This window comes from Platichthys flesus, chromosome 4, assembly GCF_949316205.1.
Source record: "Platichthys flesus chromosome 4, fPlaFle2.1, whole genome shotgun sequence".
In the NCBI taxonomy this organism is placed as follows: domain Eukaryota; kingdom Metazoa; phylum Chordata; class Actinopteri; order Pleuronectiformes; family Pleuronectidae; genus Platichthys; species Platichthys flesus.
Window position 1 is genome coordinate 1506214 of NC_084948.1, and position 25977 is coordinate 1532190.

Below are 25977 nucleotides of genomic sequence, written 5' to 3' on the forward strand. Positions count from 1 at the left end.
AAACAGTCGTGTCACTCGCCGTTGTTGTTGTTGTTGGAACAATAACCTGTGGTGAAATGAGTCGTCTTCGTGAGGGGACCGCTAATGGAGCGCACAGGATCGACTCGAGTGAGTGGGTTTTGTCGGGATAAACGCTCTTAAAGAGGCTGAACAAACCACCCGGCACCGGCACACGGTCAAAACAACCCCCCCCCCTCCATTTTCCAACACGTTGGTTTAATGTTTCATTATGTGTCTTTTACACAAGGGTGTGTTTCTGTTTACTACACAGTCATACTAAGTAGTCAGGTGGGTTATTTTTGTGTAAGTAACGGTTTTCTTGATCGCCACAGCCGTTTTCCGGATGGAGTATCCCTGCGCCCGATGCCAGAGATAGTCCGGTGACATGTGCCCGTTCTGGGACACAAAATCGCAACGACATGGCCACCTGTCCAGACCCGTGGTGAGTTTCATGTGTGCTTTGAAAAAAAAAACTGCAGCATTGTGAGTGTTAGCAGCTCATAGGCCCAACCGGTCCTGCAGCACTAGGGTTAGGGTTAGATGAGCCGCACTACAGGGAGCAAACAGGCACAACAGCATATACCATTCTGGATATTGCACTGTCATGTATTGTCCTTGGCTTAATGTGGTCAGAGGGGCTTTGGCTTTTCAAACCATTCTGTGCAGGCTGTCACACCCACCCCAGCCTGACAGCACAACTGCACGCAGTCCTCTAATGCTGAATAAGCAGCAATGTTTTGCTTTATTGCTGATAAAGCGCTGACATGCTAACTTATAGGTTTGCCTTACATAAGTTAAACACATATGTCGTTCCCTTAAATAGCAGTGCATTCCTTTTCTAGAGTGCGGTGGTAATGGAATGACCATAAAGGCAGAGCTAACCAGCAATAAAATGACTGAGATGGTCAATCCACTGATGGGAAACAGCACATCTCTCTCGAGGAAGGGATCCATGAACTAGTCTTTGATCACTGTCACAACATCTTCAAGGTTTTTTTTTTTTTAGATTTTAAGAATAATGCATCACCCTGCATTATGCACCCATGATGTGACACATGACATTGTTTGCTCTTTAGACTTATGAGGTTAATTTTGATCTGTGATTACAGGCCGTAAAAAATGTACAATTGTTTGATTGATTGATAATTGGTTGCAGAACTTCAGTGACGTAAGGCTAAAGGCTTTATACAGAGTATACTGAAAAACCAAACTAAACATTAATACAGATTACTCACTGCTACTAATGGACCATTAATAGGTGGACTTAGTGAGTTGTCCATTCTCATGTTTCTTGTCGACATAATCCTTGGTCAATTATTAATTTAAGCAGGACTTGTGATGCCTATTAAATCACAGCAACTATGTCGCTTTTCAGCATTTAATATATAAATATATGTTAAAAAAGTCATAACTAATTATCAGAAGTATAGGCCAAAGTCTTCAACAACTTATGAAGACATGTTTCTCATAATAGTTTAATTTGTTGTACAACCTTAAACCCACTTTTTAGGTTGCCATGGGTGAGAGTCCGTCATGAGTGCATTGGCCTGAGGTCCTACCAGGTCTCCCCCCTCACATCTGTTCAAGAGGTCAAACAGTTGCTCTACGATGAGACAAATATCCCAGTTAAAGAGCAGCGACTGACCCAGAATGGGAGAGTGGTGAGTGTTTGTTTGTTTGTTTGTTTGTAACAGCAGGGTAAAATTAGGATTGAAATATACAAAATGTAAAGATTGAGCACTTTCTAGTCAAGATTTATGTATAGATGTTTCATCTGTTCATTGTATTCATACTGTGTGACTACTGTGTGTCACTCTGGATTCACATGTATGGAACAGGCACTGTAGCTACAGGAATAAGATCTTGGAAAAAGCAGTAAATTTGTGTTAAAATGTTATAACTGAACCTCTCTTGTTCAAAACAGTTTCAAAATTCAGGAAGTCTGGTTTGTATATGACTATGTACTCTTTCTGTTAAACACTTACATATTTAAGGATCTATAAAAGCCAGTTCTGTAAATCCTCTAAATTCTTATATTTGTTTATCTGTTGTATTGCACAGGTTTATTATTTTTACTGTCAATTATAAACATAATTTTCCATTTGTTTTTCTTGGTTTCTCCGTGTTCAATACCTGTTGGGTTCATTTTGAGTTTAGTTTAGTTTATTCCTACTTGTTTGAGGGTGGATAATTGCAACAGCATCAGAAGCAGAGAGGAAGCTTGTTTGAATGACCCTGTGCCATAACTGCAGGATGAATAATGTCAATGGTGACATTCACTTATACTGATAACAGTGCCCACACTGTGAGAAGTACTGTGAGCCTCCCTTCTAGGGATAATTTTGTCATCTTTATGAGGAATTAATTAAATCTGTTTTTGATTTTATGGCTAATTAGTTTCTGGCTATGATCCTACTTACCTAGCGACCTACCTACCAACCTACCTGCCCACCCATGCACCGTTATCCAATATCAGCTATGGATGTTTGCAGTTTAACATTCTGACTCTCACTAGACAACATGAAAGGCACTTCATAATCACACTGTTTTAAACAATTCTATAGTTTACTGAGGGACATTAGTTAGATAAATTAAGTTATGAATTGGTTGTTTTATGGTATATGAGTGTGCTGTAGGTGTGTAGGATTCTTGTTTGGTAGTTTGTGATGGCTGTGTCAGTGACTGTGTCCGTGTATGAGCTAACATGACTGGAGTTTACCCCATGACTTGGGGCTATGCTGATGGACAGCACCAGGTGGTGGTCAGTGCTTGGCAGCCCCCTGATCTCATATGCAAAAATTAGCTGCAAGCTACACCTACAAATGAAAAGCACATACACTACAAGGTCAGGTCCAACATGCGAAATGTTTCCTGTAAAAAATGAAGACACAGATTTACCTTTGTTCCTCTTAAACATTAAGTTTAGATTTCACAATGTATTCATGTAATGCCTGATGCAATGTGACTGTGCAGCAGTCCGATGGATGAGGCACTGGGCCAGACACTGTAGTGGAGGAGTGGTATGCTTTTTAGGAGAAACTGAGAGGCAAGTTTAGCTTCTCTCTGACTTTCACAAGCATGATTCATTGAAAACCAGAGTCCATTGGTGGGTGCCATCGAATTCAGAAAAACATTCAGCCTCGAAGCCAAGTTGAGGAAAAATACTTTAAGTGATAGTACTGCTGCACAATATGCACATACATTTTTGTTAGGAGAAAAACACTATTTATTAGAAGGATCTTAAGTTCAGCTTAAACTTAAAACAACTCCAAACCTGACTCAAACCTCACAGGCATTATCCTTCTGTTTTTTTGTGTCTGAACCAGACCCGAGCCTGATGTTTTCCCAAATTAAACGCATATGCAGTGTTTAACCCTAACATTTTTGTCTGATTTTCCTGGTTTGGGAAACCACACTCCGTCACACTCTTTTGTGTGATGAACTCTGTCACTGTATATATATATAACTGTATATTTCCTGTATAAACCCTTTCTAATCTCCCATATGGAATATTGATAAGACATAAACTTCTTAATCTTGAATTTTTCGACAATAATTGCACTGTGCAGTCATCGTGATGAGGAAGATGGCTAAAGGTTTGCTAGATAGCGTGCTGATGTGCAAAAATGATAGTCACTTCTAGTGGGCTTTTAAAATGTTTTATGTGTGCATTGAGTAATAAAACACAAAATTCACAGTATTTTCTTCACATGAACTTAACCTATTGTCTCTTAAAACCAGTTCTTTTTTTTTATTAACTTTACTTGATTTATGTTGTTATTTGAGGAGATTTCTATACATTTTTTCCATATAAGCTTTTCTCTAAAATGCCCTTTCTCATTATCAACCCATTCTAGCTTGAAGACAGTGTGCAGATCGGGACCCTGGTCCCCCCAGGAATCCCAGAAGTATCTATCACACTGGAGGGAAGAGGCCTTAAAGGGGGAGGTATGAATAAAATAACTGCATCTGCAATAATTCAGCTCTTGCAACAATTAAGCTTACCTGTATCTGATTTTGCAGGGAGGTTTGGACAAACTACTCCACCCCTAGTCGAATTCTTGAAAGATATCCTGAGGAGGTATCCCGAAGGTGGACAGATTCTGAAGGTAAGGGTCAAATCATATTTAGAATCACAAACAGTTAATTCATGATTAATGTCTTTTTATTTGCCATAAAAGGTCAGTATTATTTCAAAATTAATTTAGGAATTCACCTATTTAACCCCACACTGGTGGAATATAGTTACATATAACTTGTGGCTTCTATTCCAAAACTTCTCAGGCTATAAGTCATTGGTATAATAAGCACAACAAGAAAAATGTGGTCTAGCTTTCATCCCTAATTCTCTATGTCCTGTTTTGATTTATGTGAGCTCACCAAAGAGACAGAGATTAATTTGATTTGAAATTAGAAAGTTTCTCAAGCTTGTTCAAAAAAGAGAAAAGCTTTATTTTGGCTGTAATTACTGGCACCAGCTATTACCCTACATGGTGGCAACGTTGCGTGGGTAAAGAGTTGAGGTATCACTTGGGGCATCCCTTCTAATAATGATCTCATTTCACTGTGAAGCTTTCTGGATAAAAGCATCCATCAATTAAACTTATTGTGTACTTTCACTGTAAAAGCCCTATCTTCATAAATGCAAGTATTTGCTCTGTTTTATTTTGAAGGAGTTGATTCAAAATGCTGAAGATGCTGGAGCCACAGAAGTAAAGTTCATGTACGATGAGACAGAGTATGGAGTGGAGTCGCTGTGGTCACCTGACATGGCACAGCATCAAGGTTAGTAGACAGTGACTATTTTAGCACACCAGGATAACGCAGTAACACCGTGCTTTAAATGGTGAGCATACTTTCAAGCTTTTGTGTTAGCAGGTTTCTGTCCTGCTTAAGTGTCATGAAGCAGCTGATCTGTAGTTGAGGCTGTGCTCTGAGCTCCCTGTCTTATTAAAAAGTGCATTATTGACTTTACTAAATGATTGTACATTTGCCGAATATGCTTTTTTGTTTTGTTTTAACTTCTTTGTTCTGATCTGATTGCAGCATCAGCACTGTATGTCTACAATGATGCTATTTTCACTGTGGAAGACTGGAATGGGATTCAGGAAATTGCGAGGAGCAGGAAGAGAGAGGATCCTTTGAAAGTGGGACGGTTTGGGATTGGATTCAACTCTGTGTATCATATTACAGGTTTGAAACTGTTGTCTTTATCTGTTATTAATCATTTCTAAAAGATGAAATTTTATCGTGATTAAGATTATTGTGTCAAACGATCTCCAAACTACTATAATCGAGTTAAAACAATTATTTGGCATTTTTTTCGAAAGAGATGCGAATTCGCAATTCAGTCCTTCCCCCATAGCAGAAAATTCTTCAGATCCTTAAAACACAATTTTGTTCTAAAAACCTGGTATAAAATCACTATATGACATTCAAAAGCAAGTAATTAGTAGTAATAAAACATTTGTATGTCTCTGCACTGGCAACGGATGTGGCTAGAGTCGATATGTCAGGGACCCCCTTGAGGGATTTCCTCAAATCTGGCTCAAATGTTCACAGCTAGGTTTAGGGATCGAAGGCCACTGTGGCCTTCTTTCCGTTTTATTCTTGTAAAGATATATATATATCAGGAAAGGAGGAAACTCCAGTCTTGTTGAACTGACACATATTTTTGACCATAATGCAATAATTCATATGCTATTTGGGATCAAATTAATATTAAAATTGCAAAGTGATGATATTTTACATCCAAAAGGTTGAAGGTCAGCTATGACTTCATACTTGTTGCAAAAAAGGTAGATGGATGTTGTGACTGCAACTTGACAGTTGGTGGAGGCCTAAAACCACAAGGTGGTATTTTTTAATGTTAAAACATGAAACATGTAAATTTAAAAAAAAAAAAAAATGACTTGCTAATAACAACTACCCTATCTTACCTTTGAGCAATGCCGTCAACTTAAAATGACATCAGTAGAGTTACACAGTGACTAGTGGGTCAGGCTTTAGTGATACTGGGCAGCTGATCAATGTTTGTGTATATTTATTCATAGTTCTGTGTTTTTCCTCTCAATATTTTAGATGCTCCCAGTATATTCAGTGGAGACCAGATAGCCATGTTGGATCCTCATCAGACTCTGTTCGGAGTGAATGAGTCTGGACAGTGTTGGAACCTGAAGACGGACATTAAGGAGATCACAAAGCTGGCTGATCAGTTTGCTCCCTACACTGGGATGTTTGGGAGCTCCGAGAAAACCATTCAGGAAGGCAGCTTACCTGGAACACTTTTTCGCTTCCCGCTCCGCATGAAGCCCTCCCAGCTCAGTGGCAACATTTACAGCAAAGAAAAGATTTTAGAGCTCTTTGAGTCTTTCAAAGCAGATGCAGACACAGTGGTCCTCTTCCTCAAAAGCGTTCAGAGGATCTCGCTGCATGTGCGTGAATCCGACGGTACAGAACGCATGTTGTTTCAGGTTACGGCCTCAGAAAATACTGATGATAAGTTAGAAAGACCAAGCGCACTTAAGACTCTGGGTCAGGCAATAGACAGCTACAATAACGGTGTGCCCAATTCTACCATCACATGTGTCACTTACCAGGTCAACATCGAGACTCAGGATGAAAAAGCTAAAGAGACTCACAAAACAACTTGGCTGGTTTGTTATGGAGTAGGGGGGAGAGGAATGTGTGCTGAGCTGGACTCTCTGGCAGATGATTTGAAGTTCATGCCCACCATTGGAATTGCACTGCCTCTTACTCTGATAAACAGAGAGGACAAAGGTGCCACATCTGGTTTCTCAGGACGGGCTTTTTGTTTCCTTCCTCTTCCCCCTGGGGAGGAGAGTGAGACAGGGCTTCCAGTTCATGTCAGTGGATTCTTCGGTCTCACAGACAACCGTAGGAGTATCAAGTGGCGGGAGGTGGACCAGTGGAGGGATCCAGCTGCTCTGTGGAATGAGCTGCTTATAATCACGGTCATCCCTAAGGCTTACTTCACACTCATCACAGAGACTATCAAAAGGGTACAGACAAAAAAGGACCAAGACTTTCCATTGTCCCCCACAGGGACCTACGAGGCATGGCCGAACCTCAAGCAGGTCAAGTCCCGCTGGAAACCTATTCTTCAGCCACTGTTCCATGACTTGCTGCAGCAGGAAGTCATCTATTCCCTCAGTGAGAGCTGGATCAGGGTGGACCAGACTGTGTTCTCAGAGTTGGACGCAGATGAGGAAATTTCAGAGACTGTGATCAAGTACCTCCAAAGCTCAGGAATGCAGGTGGCAAAAGTGCCAGCTGCCGTGGACTCTGTCTTGGCTGCACACATGGATGAGTCAACCGACATGAGGAAGGTGACCCCATCTTTGTTGCGGCAGGTGATCAGGAAGTACAAACACAAAGGTCCCTCACAGGACAAGCTGCTGCTGCTGGAGTTCTTGCTTAGTGATTCTAATTACAGTGATCTAATCGGACTGGAACTCCTACCACGGCAAGATGAGACTTTTACAACATTTTCATCTTCTGTCACGGACAAGGATGTAATTTACATTGCATCAGAAGAATACCCCAGGTAGAGATATTTTTAGATTTTCCTTTTACCCTTGAATAATTATTAATCATGGAAGTAATATGAAATAATTGTATTTCATGCACAATTACCACAATTACTAAGTGGTAACACATTTTTTGCCACTTAGGGACAGGTACAGCAGCCTGGATGATTTTGATTTTGCACATTCATTTTAATTTTGCATATTAATTTAACCTACAGTTTATTGTATTTTCAGTATTATGAGTACTGTGTCTTTTACGTAAAATCATTGTTTATGGTTATTTGTCCCAAGGGTTCTCTATCCTGGACTGGAAGGTCGGTTCATATTGGAAAGCATTAAACCTTCAATAATGGTCAGTTTGAAGAAAGCAGCCAAAACCAGAGGTAACACCCACATTTACATGTAATCTATGGAAAGTATGATTTATAGTAGGCTGTAACATGTAAGACTTCTGACAGAACTATAACTGAAACTGAAAAGACCTCAGTCCATGTGATAACTATGTGGGGCATTTGGGTTATATTTGTTCAGGCATATTATAGTAGTGCTGGGTCATCTTACTCCTGCAGTGCCAGCAGGGCATTAAATCTGGTACGCTGATCATAGATCAGTTAGGGTTAGGGTTAGCAGTAGACAGAAAGGAGAGCGTGAGCATGCTATTTCATGGGTTGGGGTCAGGGTTAGAAAAAAAAGACCTGTTTTTGTGCTACATGTTTCATCGTGATACATAAGATCAGAACCTTACTGCCCTCACTGCACATGCAGCCATGATTATGATAAGAGGGTTGTGAGCCAGACAGAGGAAATATGATGAGTAACATAACTCATCTGAAACCATAGTATAAGCCACAGAAAATATTGTAATGTAGCATAACAATTTGGAGTTTGATTTTTTGAGAAGCCCTACATTTTCATCTAATTGTTGAATGTTTTTGTTGCATTGCCAATCTGCAGTGTCTGCAGCAGTTCAACTTTCATTAGTATCCATTGGAAGTCTCTATTCTAGTCTCCGCAGCGGGCCCAACACTGCTAATGATGTTAGAGCACCATAACCCACATATATTTTCCAATTATTACATAATTTATGTTGTGTTTTACTGATTGTAATATAAGTAAAAATATAAGCCCTGGAAAATGGCATTTTCTAAATACAAATAAAATAGAAAAACAAGGTAAAGTTAATTTAAAATCTCTAAAATGAGAGAGTCAAACATTTTCAATATGTCGATATTCTGGCTGATATATATACAGTGAAGGAAATAATAATTTGATCCCTAGGTGATTTTTTATAGGTTTGCCCACTGACAAAGAAATGTACAGTCTGTAATTGTAATGGTTGGTTTATTGTAACAGTGAGAGACAGAATATCAACAAAAAAAATCAAGAAAATCACATCATATAAAAGTTATATTGATATATTTAATATGTAAAAAAAATGGCAGTGATTATGACAATTTTTTAAAATTAATACTTGATATTTTACAGTTAAACAATTAACTTAGTTATACATAAGTATTAATAAAAAGAAAACCCTAATGCAACCAAATATATAGAAGTTGAATAAAGAAAATAAACACAATTTCCTTTCTGAAAGGACTATTCTGTAAGAAAAAGTTTTCATATTGACGTACATGAGTAAATATAAACTCTGTCCTGATATGTCTGTGAAAGGCTCATATAGGACAGATTTTTTAATCAGCCAATTAAAATAATCGGTCAGGCCCTAAAACGAAAGCATTGCTGTGAAAGAGCGCCATGGATACTACAGTTAGATAACTTTCACAGACATAAGTAACAAAACAACAAGTCACATGTTGGATTTGGTATAATTACAACCTATAAATGAAACCTGTTATCTCACCATAATTTCGACTTATATCATAAATATTTCATGGTGCACTTTACTACTTGCTGTGTCTTTCAAAAATGGTGTCCCCTGCAAAGGCTAAACATAGTGCAAATATAACAAACTGTAGGTGTGTGTGTGTAAACAATATGGTTTATCCAAGTGTGTTTGCATGGTTTATAAGAGCAAGTCTAAATGTTGATTACGACTACTAACTTTCCAAAACACATTAGTTTTGAAATGATAGCAAATATAAGACCAATTACAGCTGTTGTGCAATAGTAGGAGTAGAATTGACGTTGGCTAATTATTAATAATCATGAAATATGATTATTAAAATAACAATTATTTATTAAAAATAATACAAAATGATAAAGCTATTAATTAAGAACAGTAACACATTTAATTAGAAATGATACGGTTATCCATTTATAATAGTTAAAATAATTAATGAAAACAATAAAATTGTCAATTAAGAATAATACAAATCTGTAATCATTGCTTATTGTCGCGGGGCACCACCCTGGTTACAGGGACCAACGAGTCAATCTATAAAATATCAGTCTCAATGATATAAGTTATATTAATAATCTCAATATTTAGTATTAATGAATATATAATAAACAATGAAGGGTTTTAAGTTCGAGCACAGGCAATCATAATCCAGCTGCAATCACATACATATGCACAAATAATCATAGACTACAGATACTTTAATTACAAAAGCATTTATTGAAAAGGAGAAATAAAGTTATGTTATTCAATGATTCATCATTTTAACAAGCTCCGATATTTCAAAGATAAACACAGCAGCAGCACTTATCACAATTCAGAAAATACATGTAAAACCGGCGGTCTACCTATGTATGTCTGTCTCGGTATGTGTGTGTGTCTGTGTCAAAGTGTCTCTCTGTGTGTGTGTGTCTATGTGTGTGCATGTGAAATACAGTTAGTGTTATTTAATGATTCATCATTTTAACAAACTCCCATATTTCAAAGGTAACAACAGCAGCCGCTTATCACAATTTAGAAAACACATGTATTCATCTGTGTGTATCTGTGTGTGTGTATCTGTCTGTGTCTATCAATGTGTCTCTGTGTCTGTGTGTGTGTGTGTGTGTGAGAGAGCGAGAGAGAAAAAGAGGAGTGGCGTGGCGATGACGCAGTCACGTGGTGACGTCACATCTAAGATGGCGGCCGATCATGATTTGTGGAATCAAGGCCTAAAAACTCTCAAAATGGCGGATTGACTACAAAACAAGCTGGTGGAGCCGTTATGACTTTAGAGCCAGAATGGGAGGAGAGGGAGAGAGGAGGCGTGGCCATAATAGACTCAAAATGGTGGTTTAACTTGCGTTCTTCAAAATGGAGTCTATGTTAATGACACCATGTGGCCGGAGCTCACACTGGTGGTCGTCACATGAATTACACAAAGGGATTTTCAGACAAAGGGAATTCTTTATCTCTGCTTTGGCGTTCGGCCGCATGGCTTCCAGATGTGTCCAGCCTCTCTGAATATAGATTTAACTATGTTACATGAACTGTATTCTAAATACAGATCGGATGTGTGTATAGGTCGGTTTAGAAGGAGAGAGCATACAAGGAGAGAGCAAAGCTCTTAAAAGCACCGTCAGAGACAAGTTACATTTACTTTAACACTCAGCACCCAAGTGGCGTTGTGTGCTGAGGTTTGACCGGTAAAGTATCTTTAAAGTTGTTCAAACGGTCACAATGAGCTGGAGACGCTGCTCACGGCGCTTAAAAACGATGGCACAAGGCCGTAACCGGAAACCGGAAGTGGCGAATCGCCGCTAAAACACTGGAGACTCGGCGGTCTCATACAAAACAAATACATTCAAGTATTAAAACAATATGCTACATATTAGATTAACATCTGCCCAGACAATAAAGCCTCTTACTGTGACCTTCACGGTGTTGCATGTTTTCATGGTTGCATGGTTGACGTCTTCAGAGCAGGGAAAATGGCTGATAAACTAAAAGTTAAGATTGCCCCCTTTAGCAACTAAAACAGCTGGGAGGCCCCGAAGGGGCCTCGTGATGTCTTCAGAGCAGGGTAAAAATGGCCGATAAACTAAAAGTTAAGGTTACCTCCTTTAGCAACTAAAACAGCTGGGAGGCCCCGAAGGGGCCTCGTGATGTCTTCAGAGCAGGGTAAAAATGGCCGATAAACTAAAAGTTAAGGTTACCCCCTTTAGCAACAGAGTTGGACCTCAGTGGGCGGGGCTTGGAACTCAGCGGGGGTCCTGAAGGCTCTTCAGGACATTTTCCAACCACCAGGGGGAGATTCTCAGGCCTACTGGAGAATGTTTTCCCTCCAAAAGTTTTACAATCCTTTGTCCTCACCATCGGCTCCAGGCTGTTTGAGGAAGGTGTGAATTAAGACTGAAAACTGGCCACACTGGTTTTAGCTTGGCCTAGCAGGGCCCAAGTATTTACAACCCACTGGGGAGTCTACCCCAACACAGCCTAGACAGTTTTGGATTTAGATTTATTTATTTTTTCCTGAAAAGGGGAACTGTCAAACATCTATTACGGGGCTAATTATAATAATGTACCTAATTAAAATGGTTCAAGTGCATAAACAAAATTAAACTATCATCCTAATGCAAATTGTGAAAGGCATTTTACCTGATAGAGACTTGATCTATGTAGTTAGTGCATCATGCAATAACAATAAAACTGTTGTGTGTACTTTGAAAGATAGCATTTAGTAACTTTTACAAAAAAAAGAACCAAAGAAAATTACATGACTTTAACTTTTCCTTGTTATTTAAACAGGAAAAGCCTGCACTCAGCTACAGCTGCTGAATCCTGAACGATCAGCTCGACTTATCAAGGAGATCCTGTCAACAGCCTGGCCAACAAGAGACTTCATTGTCACATGGGAACCTGGAAACAGAGAGTTGAAGCATCCTACAGTTTCCTGGCTAAAGATTATCTGGAAGCATCTCTACATACATTTTGCTGATGACCTAAGTACCTTCGAAGACATGCCTTTGATCCCATGTGTGCCACTTGAAGAAAACATGGACACGGTTAAGCTTCTACGTCTCAAAACTCCATCCCCCATAATCTTTGTGGATGAGAAAGAGGCAACGCTTCCTGAAAACCTTATTGACATCATGGAAAGGCTTGGAGGAGTAGTGATAAAAAAGCTGGATTCAAGCTTGCAGCACCCTCAGCTAAAGAGGTACATCCATCCTTCCTCTCCTAGTGTGGTCTTACAAATAATGAACAGAATGGCAACACAGCGATTATCCAGCCAAGTCGTTTCTTTCTCGGTCTATGAGAAGATTGCACTCAGAAACTTTCTTGCAGGGCTGTCTGACATTACAGAGAAGGAAAAACATACCCTGCTTGAACTTTCCATCTTTGAGAAAGTGGGGACCCGCACTGAAGGCACCTCAGCATTTACATCACTGAGAGGAGCTAGAGCTTTACATCACAGAGCCAAGTACCCACCAGATGTGAAATTATCTGTCAATCTGGTGGGATGCTGTGATGAAGAATCAATCCGCCTCATCAAGATGCTAAATGTGGAACAGGTGAAAACAACAGAATGTTTGAAATTTATTATTCAGGATCTTGAGAAGGGCTTCTACACAACCGATGAGATATGTCAAATCATGCTTTGGGCACTTAAAAATCTGGCATTTTTAAAGAATGAAAATTCATTTGTGATTGGATGGCTCTCTGCTCTTAAATTCATTCCGCTACCTTGTGGAAATTCAGTCAAAGTCTCTGATCTTTTTGATCCTGAACTCGAAATTCTACAAAATCTGTTCTACATGGAAGAGGAAACCAGGTTTCCCACAACTACATTCACATCCTCCCCAGATCTTCTTCACTCACTCAGACAACTGGGACTAAGAAATGAAGTGCAGCTCAGTGAAAAAGATGTACTCCACGTGGCAAAGAAGATAGAGGAGTTACAAAGCAGGGATGAACCAGAGTGGGATTTCGTAATCAAAAAGGCAAAAACACTTCTGCAGATACTAAACAGACAAACCAAGCTGGTAAAATCAGCTGATGCTCAGAAATCATTGCTAAAATGGAAATGGGTACCTGTCTGCAAGGAAAGACCTCTGACTTACCCTAAATCCCTCGCCTGGGTTGGAGATACTCTCAATATCTGCTCTTTGTCAGAGATGTGTGACATATCCCATGCAGTGCTTGTGGGATCTTCAGTGGCACTGGTTGAACACACATCTGCAGGTATGAAGAAAGCTCTGAAACTAACTGTTGAGCCACAGGTAGATCAGGTATTGCAACACCTGAAAGCAGTGAATGACTGGCATAAATCCCAAGCATTCACCACAGAGGATTGGTATCAGTTTCAGCAGATCTTGTTTGAGATTTATGCCTTTATGCAGGCTCATCTTGAGGATGCAAGAGAAGCTATGAAATCACTGCCTTTTGATTGGGTGTGGACAGGGAAGACATTCTCATCACCTGGTCACACGGTCCTTAAACCTCTCCCCGATCTAGACTTGCAACCTTACCTTTACTCCCTGCCAAAGACTATCCGAAAGTTTCACAAGCTTTTCAAGTTTTGTGGGTCGGTTGAAGAGGTTGTCCCAAGCCATGTGTTTGAAGTCATCTGCACCATTCAACAAAGATGTGAGGGAGAGATTACCAAGGAGGAAAGCAAACATGATATCCTACTTCTGATCAACATCCTGAGATGGCTGTACAACAATCAAATACCTGTAGATACTAACATGCATGTCCCAATTCTTTGTTACAAGGACCCAAGTAAATTAGCCATGAAGCTCATTCAAGAATGCACCTACTGTGACATCAAGGTTGACGATTTGAATGACTTACTTGAGGATGCATCAGAACCGATTATATTAGTCCACGATGATATCCCAATGAAAACTGCAGAGTGGCTGAAGGTGCCATGTTTGAGCACAAGGCTGATAAACCCAGAGAACCTTGGCTTTGAACAATCAGGCCAACAAGAACCTCTAACAGTAAGAATAAAGAACATCTTGGAGGAATATCCCTCTGTAGCAGACATTTTTAAAGAGCTCCTCCAGAATGCTGATGATGCAAGTGCAACAGAGTGCAGTTTCCTCATTGATATGAGAAAAAACTTTGACATCCGGGAGAATCTCCTTGACCCTGGCATGATTGTTTGTCATGGGCCCTCTTTGTGGTCTTTCAACAACTCTTTATTTTCAGACACAGACTTTCTGAATATCACAAGGTTAGGTGGATCAGTAAAGAGATGTGAAGCAGACAAAGTTGGCAAGTTTGGCTTGGGTTTCAACTCAGTTTATCACATCACTGACATCCCCATCATCATAAGCAGAGAGTTCATGATCATGTTCGATCCAAACATCAATCACATCAGCAAGCACATCAGAGATAGGTCTAATCCAGGGATCAAAATCAACTGGAGCAAGCAGCAGAAAAGGCTGAGAAAATTCCCTAATCAGTTCAAACCTTTCATTAATGTCTTCAACTGCCAGCTTCCTCTAGCTCAGGACTCCCCATACAAATACAATGGTACACTGTTCAGACTTCCATTCAGAACAGAGCAGGAATCCTCTGTAAGTGAAATCAGCACTCTGTACTACAACACCACAGACATCTATTCCCTGGTTGATGAGTTCAGCATATGTGGCCATCGGTTCATTCTGTTCACGCAGCATGTTGGAAGTATGGTCTTGAAATACCTGAAATATGAAGAACCAAATCCAGCTGGAGCACAAGATGTTGTGACCATCAACAAAAGTGTGTGGTCATGCAAAGCCTCATATGGACCCCTAAGTATCCTTAAATCTGCAGCAAAGGTTATGAAGAAAGCAGCAAGCACTAACAAGGTACCCGCTGATGTTCCTAAGTCTGGCTGCATCATACGCATTATGGTGGAGGAGTTTCACAATGTGTTCAAACGTATTGTCGACCTGCACTCCCCACTGTTCAGAGGTTCAGAGGAAGATCCTAACCAGTACTTTGAGATGGCTGCTAAAGGGGGACAGACAAGAAGACTCACAGATGAAATGCCCCAAAAGGCAGTTGAGGTCACTAACTGGCTCATTTGCTCCTGCATGAATGTAACTGAAGCACTCAAGTTTTCCCTCAGTGATAGTGGAAAAAGACTTGGACTTGTGCCTTGTGGAGGTGTGGCGGTTCTGTTGTCAGAGGAAGAGAATCGCAAATGGACAGTAAAAACAAATGCTACACCAATTGGAGAGGTGTTTTGTTACTTACCCCTCAGAATCAAAACAGGCCTTCCAATCCATATTAATGGCTGCTTCGCTGTGACTTCTAACCGTAAAGAGATCTGGAAGACCGACACCAAAGGACGATGGAATTCTGTGTTCATGAGACATGTCATTGTCCAGGCCTATTTAGCAGCACTCACAATGCTACGTTCAATGGCTGAAAGTGGAGAACTGCTCAACTATAGCTATTACGCAGCATGGCCAGATCCAAGTCAGGTGCACGATGACTTCACACTGATCAGCCAAGGTGTCTACCAAGAAATAGCCAAAGGAGGTGATAGTGAGCATGCAAAGGTTTTCTCAGATGGAAACACTTGGGTGTCAATCCAATACGTTAGATTTCTTGATGATGCTTTACTCTGTAGACCAGACATTGGTCCGGCTGCTTTCAAGATATTCCTGAAATATCTCAAGAAAAGTGGCTCACAAAACCTCTGTGCTGTTGAGCTACCTGACTGGGTGAAGGAGGGATTCGATGATGCTGGATGTAAGGGGAGGTTGATGGAAAACACCCTGACAGAGGAGCAGTTCTTTTCAGATGTCTTTTTCCCTCACATCCAGGGATTTAAGAGAGAGCTTCGAGATCCCCTGATGCATTATGTCTTGAATGAGAAACTGGAAGATTTTGCATCAATCCTCCGGGTTACTCCTTGTATTCCATGCTCTGGCCCTGATAAGGAACTGGTTTTGCCTTCCAGACTTATTCACCCAGAGGGAAGAGTTGCTAAACTCTACAGCACAGATGATGAAAGATTTCCTGAAGGGACTTCTAAAGACTACCTAAACCCTGTATGTTTAGTGAAGCTGGTGCAATTAGGTATGGTAAAGGATGATCTGTGCTGGGAAGACCTGATGGAACGAGCTCAATCTGTTATCCATCTTAATGAAAGTGATCATGCAGCTGCATGCTTCCGTAGCAGTATCCTACTCAGTCTAATTGATGAGAAACTAAAGATAAGAGATACACCAGCAGCTGAGTTCTTAGAAAAGCTACAGGACATCAAGTTCCTTCCATATCTGACAAGACCTGCAGGGTTCTCACTACCATGGCATGGGAATAACTTTTCTCCAACAACAATGTTTTCTGCTAGAGAACTCTTCACAACTGAACATCAGGACACAGTGTGTCTGATGAAGCCAATCCTCAATGAGAATTCTCCATCTTTCAAAGGGTGTGGTGCAATGTCATTGGCTGTAAAAGACTGTCTCTGTCTAATAAGAAAACCATCAATTAGATTGGTCATCAGTCAGCTCAAGGAACTGTCTCAATCATTTGATGGTGTCACACTGTATCAGGAAAATATAACAAATGCTTGTTATAAGTATCTACATGAAGAAATGCTACAGGATGAGAATGCAAAAGTACAAATAACAGAGGAGCTGAAAGCATTCAACTCCATCCTGGTGGAGAACACATATGTCAATCCCTCCAAAGTTGCATTCCACCTGAATTTTGATGCAGCCCCACATCTTTATCAACTCCCAAACAAATACAGAAACAGCTGTCGTGAGCTATTTGAAAATGTTGGGGTACAGCCACATTTTGCAGTTGAGGATTTCTCAGCAGTTCTTGAAAGTGTGAAGCGGGAATGTGGCCGAAAGACACTCACTGAGGATAACTTCCAGTTGTGTCGCAGGATAATAAGTGAAGGGATATGGAGCTTGATACGAGACAAGAACCAAGAATACTGTCAAGCTAATCATGACGGGATCATGTTACCTGACTCCAATCTGACATTACAGCAATCAAAAGGGTTATGCTACAATGATTGCCCTTGGATAAAAGTGAGAGACTCTTCTGTGAAATACTGTCACAGGGATATTCCAAGAGAGGTTGCTGTGAAACTAGGGGCAGTCCCTAAACGTCATAAAGCCTTGGAGAGGTATGCTTCCAATGTCTGTTTCTCTCCACTTGGTAGTGAGTTTGGACAGAAAGAAAAACTCACAAGCAGAATTAAAAGCATTCTCAATGCCTACCCATCAGAAAAAGAAATGCTAAAAGAGCTTCTTCAAAATGCAGATGATGCCAAAGCTACTGAAATTTACTTTGTGTTTGATCCAAGGACACACCCTACAGAAAGAATATTCGATGATAAATGGATCCGGATGCAAGGCCCTGCACTCTGTGTGTATAACAACCAGCCTTTCACGGAGGAGGATGTCAGAGGTATACAGAATCTTGGAAGAGGAACAAAAGAGGCAAATCCGGGCAAAACTGGTCAATACGGTATAGGATTCAACTCTGTCTATCACATCACTGACTGCCCGTCCTTCATCTCAAACAATGACATTCTGTGCATATTTGATCCTCATGCACAGTATGCACCTGGGGCTACATCTTTGAGTCCTGGAAGAATGTTTAGAGACTTGGACTCTGACTTCAGATCTCAGTTTTCAGATGTCTTAGGCCTTTACTTAGGAATTCATTTTAAGTTGGAACGTAGCACCATGTTCAGATTCCCCATTCGCTCTAAAGATATGGCAAAAACCTCAGAGATTAGCTCAGTCACTGCATCAGACAGAATGGTGCAAAACCTTTTGGATAAGCTAAAATCTGACGGTGCAGAGCTTCTGATGTTCCTCAACCACATGGAGAAAATATCCATCTGTGAAATTGATAATGCATCAGGAGAACTAAAAGTCATTTATTCTGTGACCGCCAAAATAACAGATGGTGATCGGCTGAAACGCAAACAGTTTCATGCCTCAGTCATTGATAGTGTGACCAAAAAGAAGCAGCTGACTGCTATCCCTGTGCAACAGATCACCTACACTATGGACATACAGGACACTGATGGAAATTTGACTACATGGATGATCTGTAACCGATCAGGCTTCCCTAACATTGAAAATGTCTCAAAAAGTGTGATCTCAGCTCATAAAAACGAAGACATAACTCTGTTTCCACGTGGAGGGGTAGCTGCATGTGTAAGCCACAACTACAAAAAACCTCACAGAGCCTTCTGCTTTCTGCCCCTTTCACTGGAGACTGGATTACCATTTCATGTAAATGGTCACTTTGCTCTAGACTCTGCTAGAAGAAACCTGTGGAGAGATGACAATGGAGTTGGGGTGAGGAGTGACTGGAATAATAATATGATGACATCACTGATAGCCGCTGCCTGTGTGGAGCTGCTGATTCAGCTTAAGCGTAGATACTTCCCAGGCCCTGATCCCACCATGACCATACTCCAAGGGATTCCACTTCATCTTGTTAAAGATACACTGAGGAAATATCTGTTCTTCTTCCCAGCCAACAGACTTGATATACAGTCAGACTGGTATTGCCTTGTTAAAGCAGTGTACAACTGTATCCATGCCGACCTGAAGCGTCTGCTTCCTGTAGTCCGAGCAGCACAAAGTGACAATTCAGACATGCACTCTGTCATTTATATTTCATGGGTTAATACATCCACATCAAACAAAGGTAGAGCCTTTTTCGACAATCTGCTACAAGATGAACTTCAGCACTTGAAAAACACAGAGTACAACATTTCTTCGAGGAAGTCTGTGGCAGAAAATGTGTACAGGCTGAAAACGTTGCTTCTGGATATTGGTTTCAACCTGGTTCACAGCTGTGATGAGACGGCAAATCTCTATCTCTGCCTGGTGGATGCAGGGATACCAGTCAGTTATGTAACACCAGAGGATGTCTGCAACTTTCTCCACACTTTCTCATCACCAGATACATCTTGCCATGTTGGAAAACTCCCCTGCCGCCTCCAACAGTCCAACTACAAGCTAGTTCATAGCCTGAAGCTCCTATTTGACTACTGCTTCAAAGACATCGAAGTAAACAAAGTCAAAATTGAGGGATTGCCCCTGTTGATAACAATGGACAACATGCTTCAGGTATTTGATACCAAGAGACCAAAGTTCCTTACATCACATCATGAGCTAATTTCAGCAAGGAACGAAATGTTCATGAATCCATTGTACATCAGGTACAGCGAAAAGCTATTGAAGGCAGGAGCGGCAAAGATTTTTGACATCAGCAGCTTTGGTGACCTATTGGGGTCCGTTCTTCCAAGAGAGTATCGAACAAAGGTCCCTGTAAAGTCGAGAGACCCCTTTCCAAGTGAGTCTTGGCTAAAGAATGTGTGGAACTTCATCAGTGAGAATATTGCTCTTAAGGGTGATCAGACAGACAAACCAAGTTTTGATATAATTCTTGACATTCTGAAAGACTGGGCTTTGCTCCCGGGAATCAAATTCATGGCAAGAGATAAGATAGTTATCCCTGAGCATGATGTGCTTTTACCTCTGAGTTTGATGAACATTGCAATATTTCCACATGGCCAAAATGACAAAGTCTTTCACACCCTAATGAAAGCAGGGTGCATTCAGCTTGGAGTGAACAAAATCTGTGTCAAAGAGAATCCCATCATGCCATTTCTGGCACAGCATACAGCAAACATTGAAAGTCCATCAAGTGTTCTGAAAGCTTTGGAGTACATGATTCAGACATCTGCATTCAAAGCAGCAAACCTGACCGACAAGGACTTTGAGGCTCTCCTGTTGTATTTCAACTGCAACCTAGTTAACCTCACACAACAAGATTTGCAGAGCCTAAAACTCCTCCCGTGCTTTAAATCAGTTAGTGGGAAACACATCAGCATTGCATGCTATGGGGCAAACTACATACTTGCCAAAGGCATTCCTACTGCAGACATTGACAAATGGGCCCACACATCCTCATTTTCCTTTCTTGCTGACAGTCCACAGCTAAAAGACCTGTACAGCTTTCTTGGCTGTTTGCCAATTGATGACATAGAAATCTACCTTCAACATCTCCTGCCAAAGTTTGAGAGCTTTTCCTATAATGCCAAAGTTGAACACATTGTCTACTTGAAGGACACACTTTTGTCAATGGAAGAAACATGCAAGATAAAATATGAGCTCTATGAGAAACTGGAGGGACTGTCATTCATCTATGACTACTCAAACAGACTTAGGCCAACCAAGTTCTTCTATGATGAGACTGTGAAGGTATTTGAAGTTATGCTACCTGCAAAATCTTTCATACCATGTGACTTTTTCAAGAAAGTTGAGCAAGCGTCAAAACCAAAGAATGGAACATTGTTGCTCTCTCCGTGGATAACCTTTCTGAGAAATATTGGTCTCAAACATGAAATTTCCCAACAGCAAGTTCTCCAGTTTGCAAAAGAGGTCAGCATAAAATCCCAGACAGAAAGCTGGACAAAAGAAAAAGTCCAAACCATTGTCGATGTTCTCTTGAACCATATTTTCAAAGAGAGGACAGACCTGATCCAGGGTGCTTTTCTCAAGGAGCTTTCAATGATAACTTTCCTGTGTCCTGAGAGAGCGCCCAAAGAACTCATCAAGCTTCATTCGCAGTACCAAGAGATGAGTGGCACACTTCCTCTGATTCGTTTCAGTGGGTCTCAGGTTAATCCAAAATTCAAGCAAACAGATATTATACACTTGCTTTGGACATCCTCCCCAATTCTACCAGAGAAAGCCACACCATCAAGCATAAAGGACCAGGAAGGAAGCGCTGTCACTGGACAGGAACAACTTGACCAGGTGCTGAACATGTTAGCTGTTAGTCTGGACCCACCATTGGAGAAAGTAATAAGCAACTGCAAGAACATCTGCAACATATCCAGTCCAGATGATGAAATTGTGAAAACCAGGAACAAAGTTTTAAGGTCCACCTATGAGTTCCTAAATGCAGATAAAAGAGATTTCCGTTTCCAGCTCCGTGGGGTCCCCTTTGTCATGGTGGAAGATGGCTGGAAACTGCTGAAACCTGAAGAGGTTGTCATCAATTTGGACAATGAATCTGATTTCAAACCCTACTTGTACAAATTGCCTCTAGAGCTTGGTACCTTTCATCAACTATTTAAACTCCTTGGCACAGAAGATGTTGTGTCAACCAAACAGTATGTTGAAGTGCTGTGGCGAATTTACAGAAACTCAGAGGGCAAACAGCTTGACCCAAATGAAATGAGAACTGTGAAAAGGGTTGTTTCAGGATTGTTTAAATCGCTCCATAACGATCCAGTGGAAATCCGCAAAGACCTAGAGAATCTCAGAGATTTGTTATTTTATTTGCCAAGCCATGATGGAAGATTATCAAAATGCAGCAGTTTAGTGTTTGATGATGCACCACACTATAAAAGCAGGATTCAGGGTAACGTTGGAGTTCAGATGCTTGTGGACATGAGCCAGTGCTATCTGGGCAAAGATCACGCCTTCCACACAAAGCTGATCATGCTACTTCCACAGAAACTAAGGCCTAGACTGTTAAGTAGCGTTCTTGAGGAGCAACTTGATGAGGATTCTCCAAAAATGTGCCAGTTTGGGGCTCTTTGCTCACTTCAAGGCCGCCTTCAGCTGTTGCTGTCATCTGAGCAGTTTATCACAGGACTAATCCGAATAATGAAACATGAGAATGACAATGCATACCTTGTGAATGAGGAAAAAGCCATACGTCTCTGCAAAGCACTCTGTGAAGGACTCAAAGTATCTTGTTTTGAGAAACTCCAGACAACATTAAGAGTGAAAGGATGTAGTCCAATCCCACACAGCCGCAGTGAAACACTTGCCTTCCTCAAGAGGTACGGGACAGCCGTGATTCACCTCTACATCCAGCATTCAGATAGCAAAGACATAAATTTTCTCCTAGCATTGGCTATGACATTAAAATCTGCCACAGACAATTTAATTTCTGACACATCCTATCTAATCGCCATGCTGGGCTGCAATGACATCTACAGAATCACAGAGAAGCTGGACAGGCTCGGTGTTAAGTATGACGCAACAGAACCTTCAAAACTTGAGCTCCCCCTTCCAGGAACACCCATACCAGCCGAGATACATCACACACTTCTCATGGACCCAATGCATGTATTCTATCCAGGAGAATATGTGGGCTACCTTGTAGACTCAGAGGGAGGAGACATATATGGCTCCTACCAGCCTACATATACTTACGCCATCATTGTTCAAGAAGTAGTAAGAGAAGAGGAGGAAAACTCAGTTTTCCTTGGTAAATGCTTCCAGATCGACATTGGATACAGTGAATACAAAATAGTCAGTTCCCTTGACTTGTACAAATTTTCAAGACAAGATGAAAGCTCCCACGTTCGAGACACAAGTGCTCCATCGACTCCTACAAGCTCAGACAGTCGTTCTACTGGTGTAAGAATGGTCCCTCCTCTTTTTGCTGGCAAGGAAAACCTCAGGCCTCCTCCTCAAAAACAATCACCAAAAAAGATCAAGCTTAATGCAATACCTGAGATACTAAAAGAAGTGACCTTAATAATTGAACAAGCTTGGAAGCTTCCTGAAACAGAAAGAAAGAAGATAATCCGCAGATTATATCTCAAGTGGCATCCAGACAAAAATGCTGAGAACCTGGATGTTGCCACTGAAGTATTCAAGCACTTGCAGAGTGAGATCAGCCGAATGGAGAAACAGACTTTGGTCGATCAGCAAAATACAGACAGAGCTTCCAGGAGATCCTTCTCGACATCATCAACCCGCTTCCATTCAGAGAAGTTCTCATTTCAAAGGTTTTATTCATCGTGGAACCAAGAAGCAACAAGTCACAAGTCAGAAAAGCATAATTTCAGGGAACATTATAACTATGCAGGTTCATCACATTCTCATCGTTTCTTCGTGCCCCCAACTTTCAAGACAGTTGGAAATCCTGTGGAAGCCCGCAGGTGGCTTAGGCAAGCAAGAGCAAACTACTCTGCTGCTCGCAATGATCTTCATAAAAATGCTAATGAGTGGGTTTGTTTCAAATGCTACCTCGCCACAAAACTTGCATTGATAGCTGCGGACTATGCAGTCAGAGGAAAGTCAGACAAAGATGTGAAACCAACTGCTCTGGCTCAGAAAGTGGAAGAGTACAACACCCAGTTAACAGGCCTTGCCAACGATGTTCAGATCCTGGAGGGATACGGTGTGGACAGCCTCAGAACTCGCTACCCTGATCTCCTGCCTTTTCCACAGATTCCCAACGACAGATACACATCAGAGGTGGCGATGAGAGTGATGGAATGTACCGCACGGATTATCATAAAGCTTGAAACCTTTGTGCAGCAAAAAATATAGCACTGTTATAAAAGGAAACAGTGCTATACAGTGGACACCCTTGGTTGTGTGCAATACAGATCATGTATATCTCATAGAATAAAAACTGAAGAATCCAGCTGGCAGCTTATGGTACATATGCAGAATCTACCTGTGATGTTGTTTCTGTGGGTCATGCATAGTAAATAACTGTGTTGCTACCATACCCCTTTTGGCTGTTACACTATAGATTTGCTGTAATAGGTAAACAAAATCTGCATATGCTGTATAAATGCCTCAGTAAAATGTTTGTTTACCAAAGTCCCCATATTCCAGATCTATTTGCTTCAAGTTATACTGAGTTATATTAAAATATATGCTGCTTTATTAACTTTATCTTTTATAAAACATATATATAAATATATTTTCTTGCTACAGAAAACCAGTCTGGTGTACTTAAAGGTTGCACTTGTGATAAGGATATAGAGCAACTCAAACTGCAATTACTGTCATGCAACGTGTTGACAAGGCAAGAAAATACAATCATGTTTATAAATGTTCTTTTTTGAAAGGTTCATATGATTTCTGTACATTTGTAAATTTTCTGTAACATAGCCAGTAACTTATTTATGGACTAAGCAGTTTTTTTAAACTTCTCATGTATTCACACTTGCACTTGTACAGCGCTTGTGATGCCCCAGCAAATTTGGGAGATTTCGACTGTGAATGGAAGACTCTTTATGTTGTTTTTTAAATATATTTTATAATGGCTATGTTAAATGTTAGTTGCTCTCCATCCACTAACTCTTTATTGTCCATATGAACCACATGTTCCCTGGGGCCCTATCGTTTTGGGGGAGGGAATTCTCAAAAAGTACTTTTATTTCAGCAATGTTTGTGATGAGCAAGTAGGAAAGTGTGAATAAAGAGCCATATATATGCTATAACCTGGGCACAATCCTCAACATGTTAAGTTTTGTCAGCATGAAAAACTGTTCATAGATTTTTGGTAATTTTAATGATTCCGGTTTAAGTGACAAAGACCATCATCAGACTTGTTTTTTTTCACAGCTTTGTTTCCTTTTTATTTGAAGGACAATACACATACTGACATCTTGTTATTTTGAAAGATAATTATTGCTATAGTTTTTTACACCTCAAGGTTTCGGTGACTCAGTTGGGTGTCTCTTAGAATAACCACCTTGAAGAACCTTGTGCATCATACATGTTAATGTACACTATTATGGAGGACCATACATGACATAAGTAAAAATAAATAAATAAATAAATGTATAAATAAATACAGAAATAAATAAATAAATGAATAAATAAAAATGGAAATAAATAAATAAATACAGAAATAAATAAATAAATATGTTAATACCAAAAGAAATGTCAAAAGAAATGTCTTAAATATATTTTAACATTTATTTTTTCCCTGATACATTTCCTTTGCATTTGCAGTGTCCTTATGCTAATGAGAAAGGCGGGCCTAACCGCAGTCTCATGCAGGATTGGTCACAGGAGTGTAATGATCCAGCCCTACTACTTCTGCCTTTCAATGCTGGTGTCCAGTAGCTGTTTGCAGCGTTGAGCCAGTTCACACTTAAAATGAACTAGTTCAAGTTCAGAGGGTTAGTTAAGGTTATTTTTTATTGGGATGATTTAGCTGTCAGAAGTCCTGACTGTGAGCGTCACGTCTCGTGTTGTACTGAGCACAATGAGCGAGCCGAGAGGAGGAGGAGGAAACAGAAACTCCAGCTCGGTACAAACCACCTGCCGCCTCTGCTCTGATCATGAAGACGCTGATCTCTCAGCAGATGTGACCAGAGAAACTCTGTGTTTTCACTGTTTCCACTGTTCCACAGAGTCACTAACTGGCTGTTTCACGGTGAAGTGCTCATGTCTCAGTCACTGCCCGTGTCTCTGAGCGATTGTGTGGCGGAGCGCAGGGGCTGTGTGTGTGTAGCTCAGTTGACCAATCCTGCTCGAGACTGAGGTTAGGCCCGCCTTTCTCATTAGCATAAGGACACTGAAATCGAAAAATAAAAGTTGGAATAAATGTGGAAATAAATAAATAAATATGGAAATAAATGCAGAATTAAATAAATCAATGTCTTAAACTTATTTCCACATTTATTTATTTATTTCCACTTTTATTGCAACTTTTATTTATTTCCACATTTATTTATTTCCACATTTCAGTGTCCTTATGCTAATGAGAAAGGCGGGCCTAACCTCAGTCTCGAGCAGGATTGGTCAACTGAGCTACACACAC

General features: G+C 40.5%; 1 protein-coding gene across 1 annotated transcript; it reads left to right on the forward strand.

Annotated features, from left to right (window-relative positions):
- sacs (sacsin molecular chaperone) lies at positions 1 to 24664 on the forward strand. Its single transcript, XM_062386071.1, has 10 exons — positions 1 to 108; positions 333 to 442; positions 1511 to 1661; positions 3858 to 3948; positions 4024 to 4109; positions 4674 to 4785; positions 5047 to 5193; positions 6082 to 7567; positions 7842 to 7933; positions 12196 to 24664. The coding sequence occupies exons 1-10, from the start codon at positions 85 to 87 to the stop codon at positions 23739 to 23741; spliced, it is 13845 nt and encodes a 4614-aa protein (XP_062242055.1). The 5' UTR covers positions 1 to 84; the 3' UTR covers positions 23742 to 24664.
- Positions 24665 to 25977: the final 1313 nt, after the last annotated feature.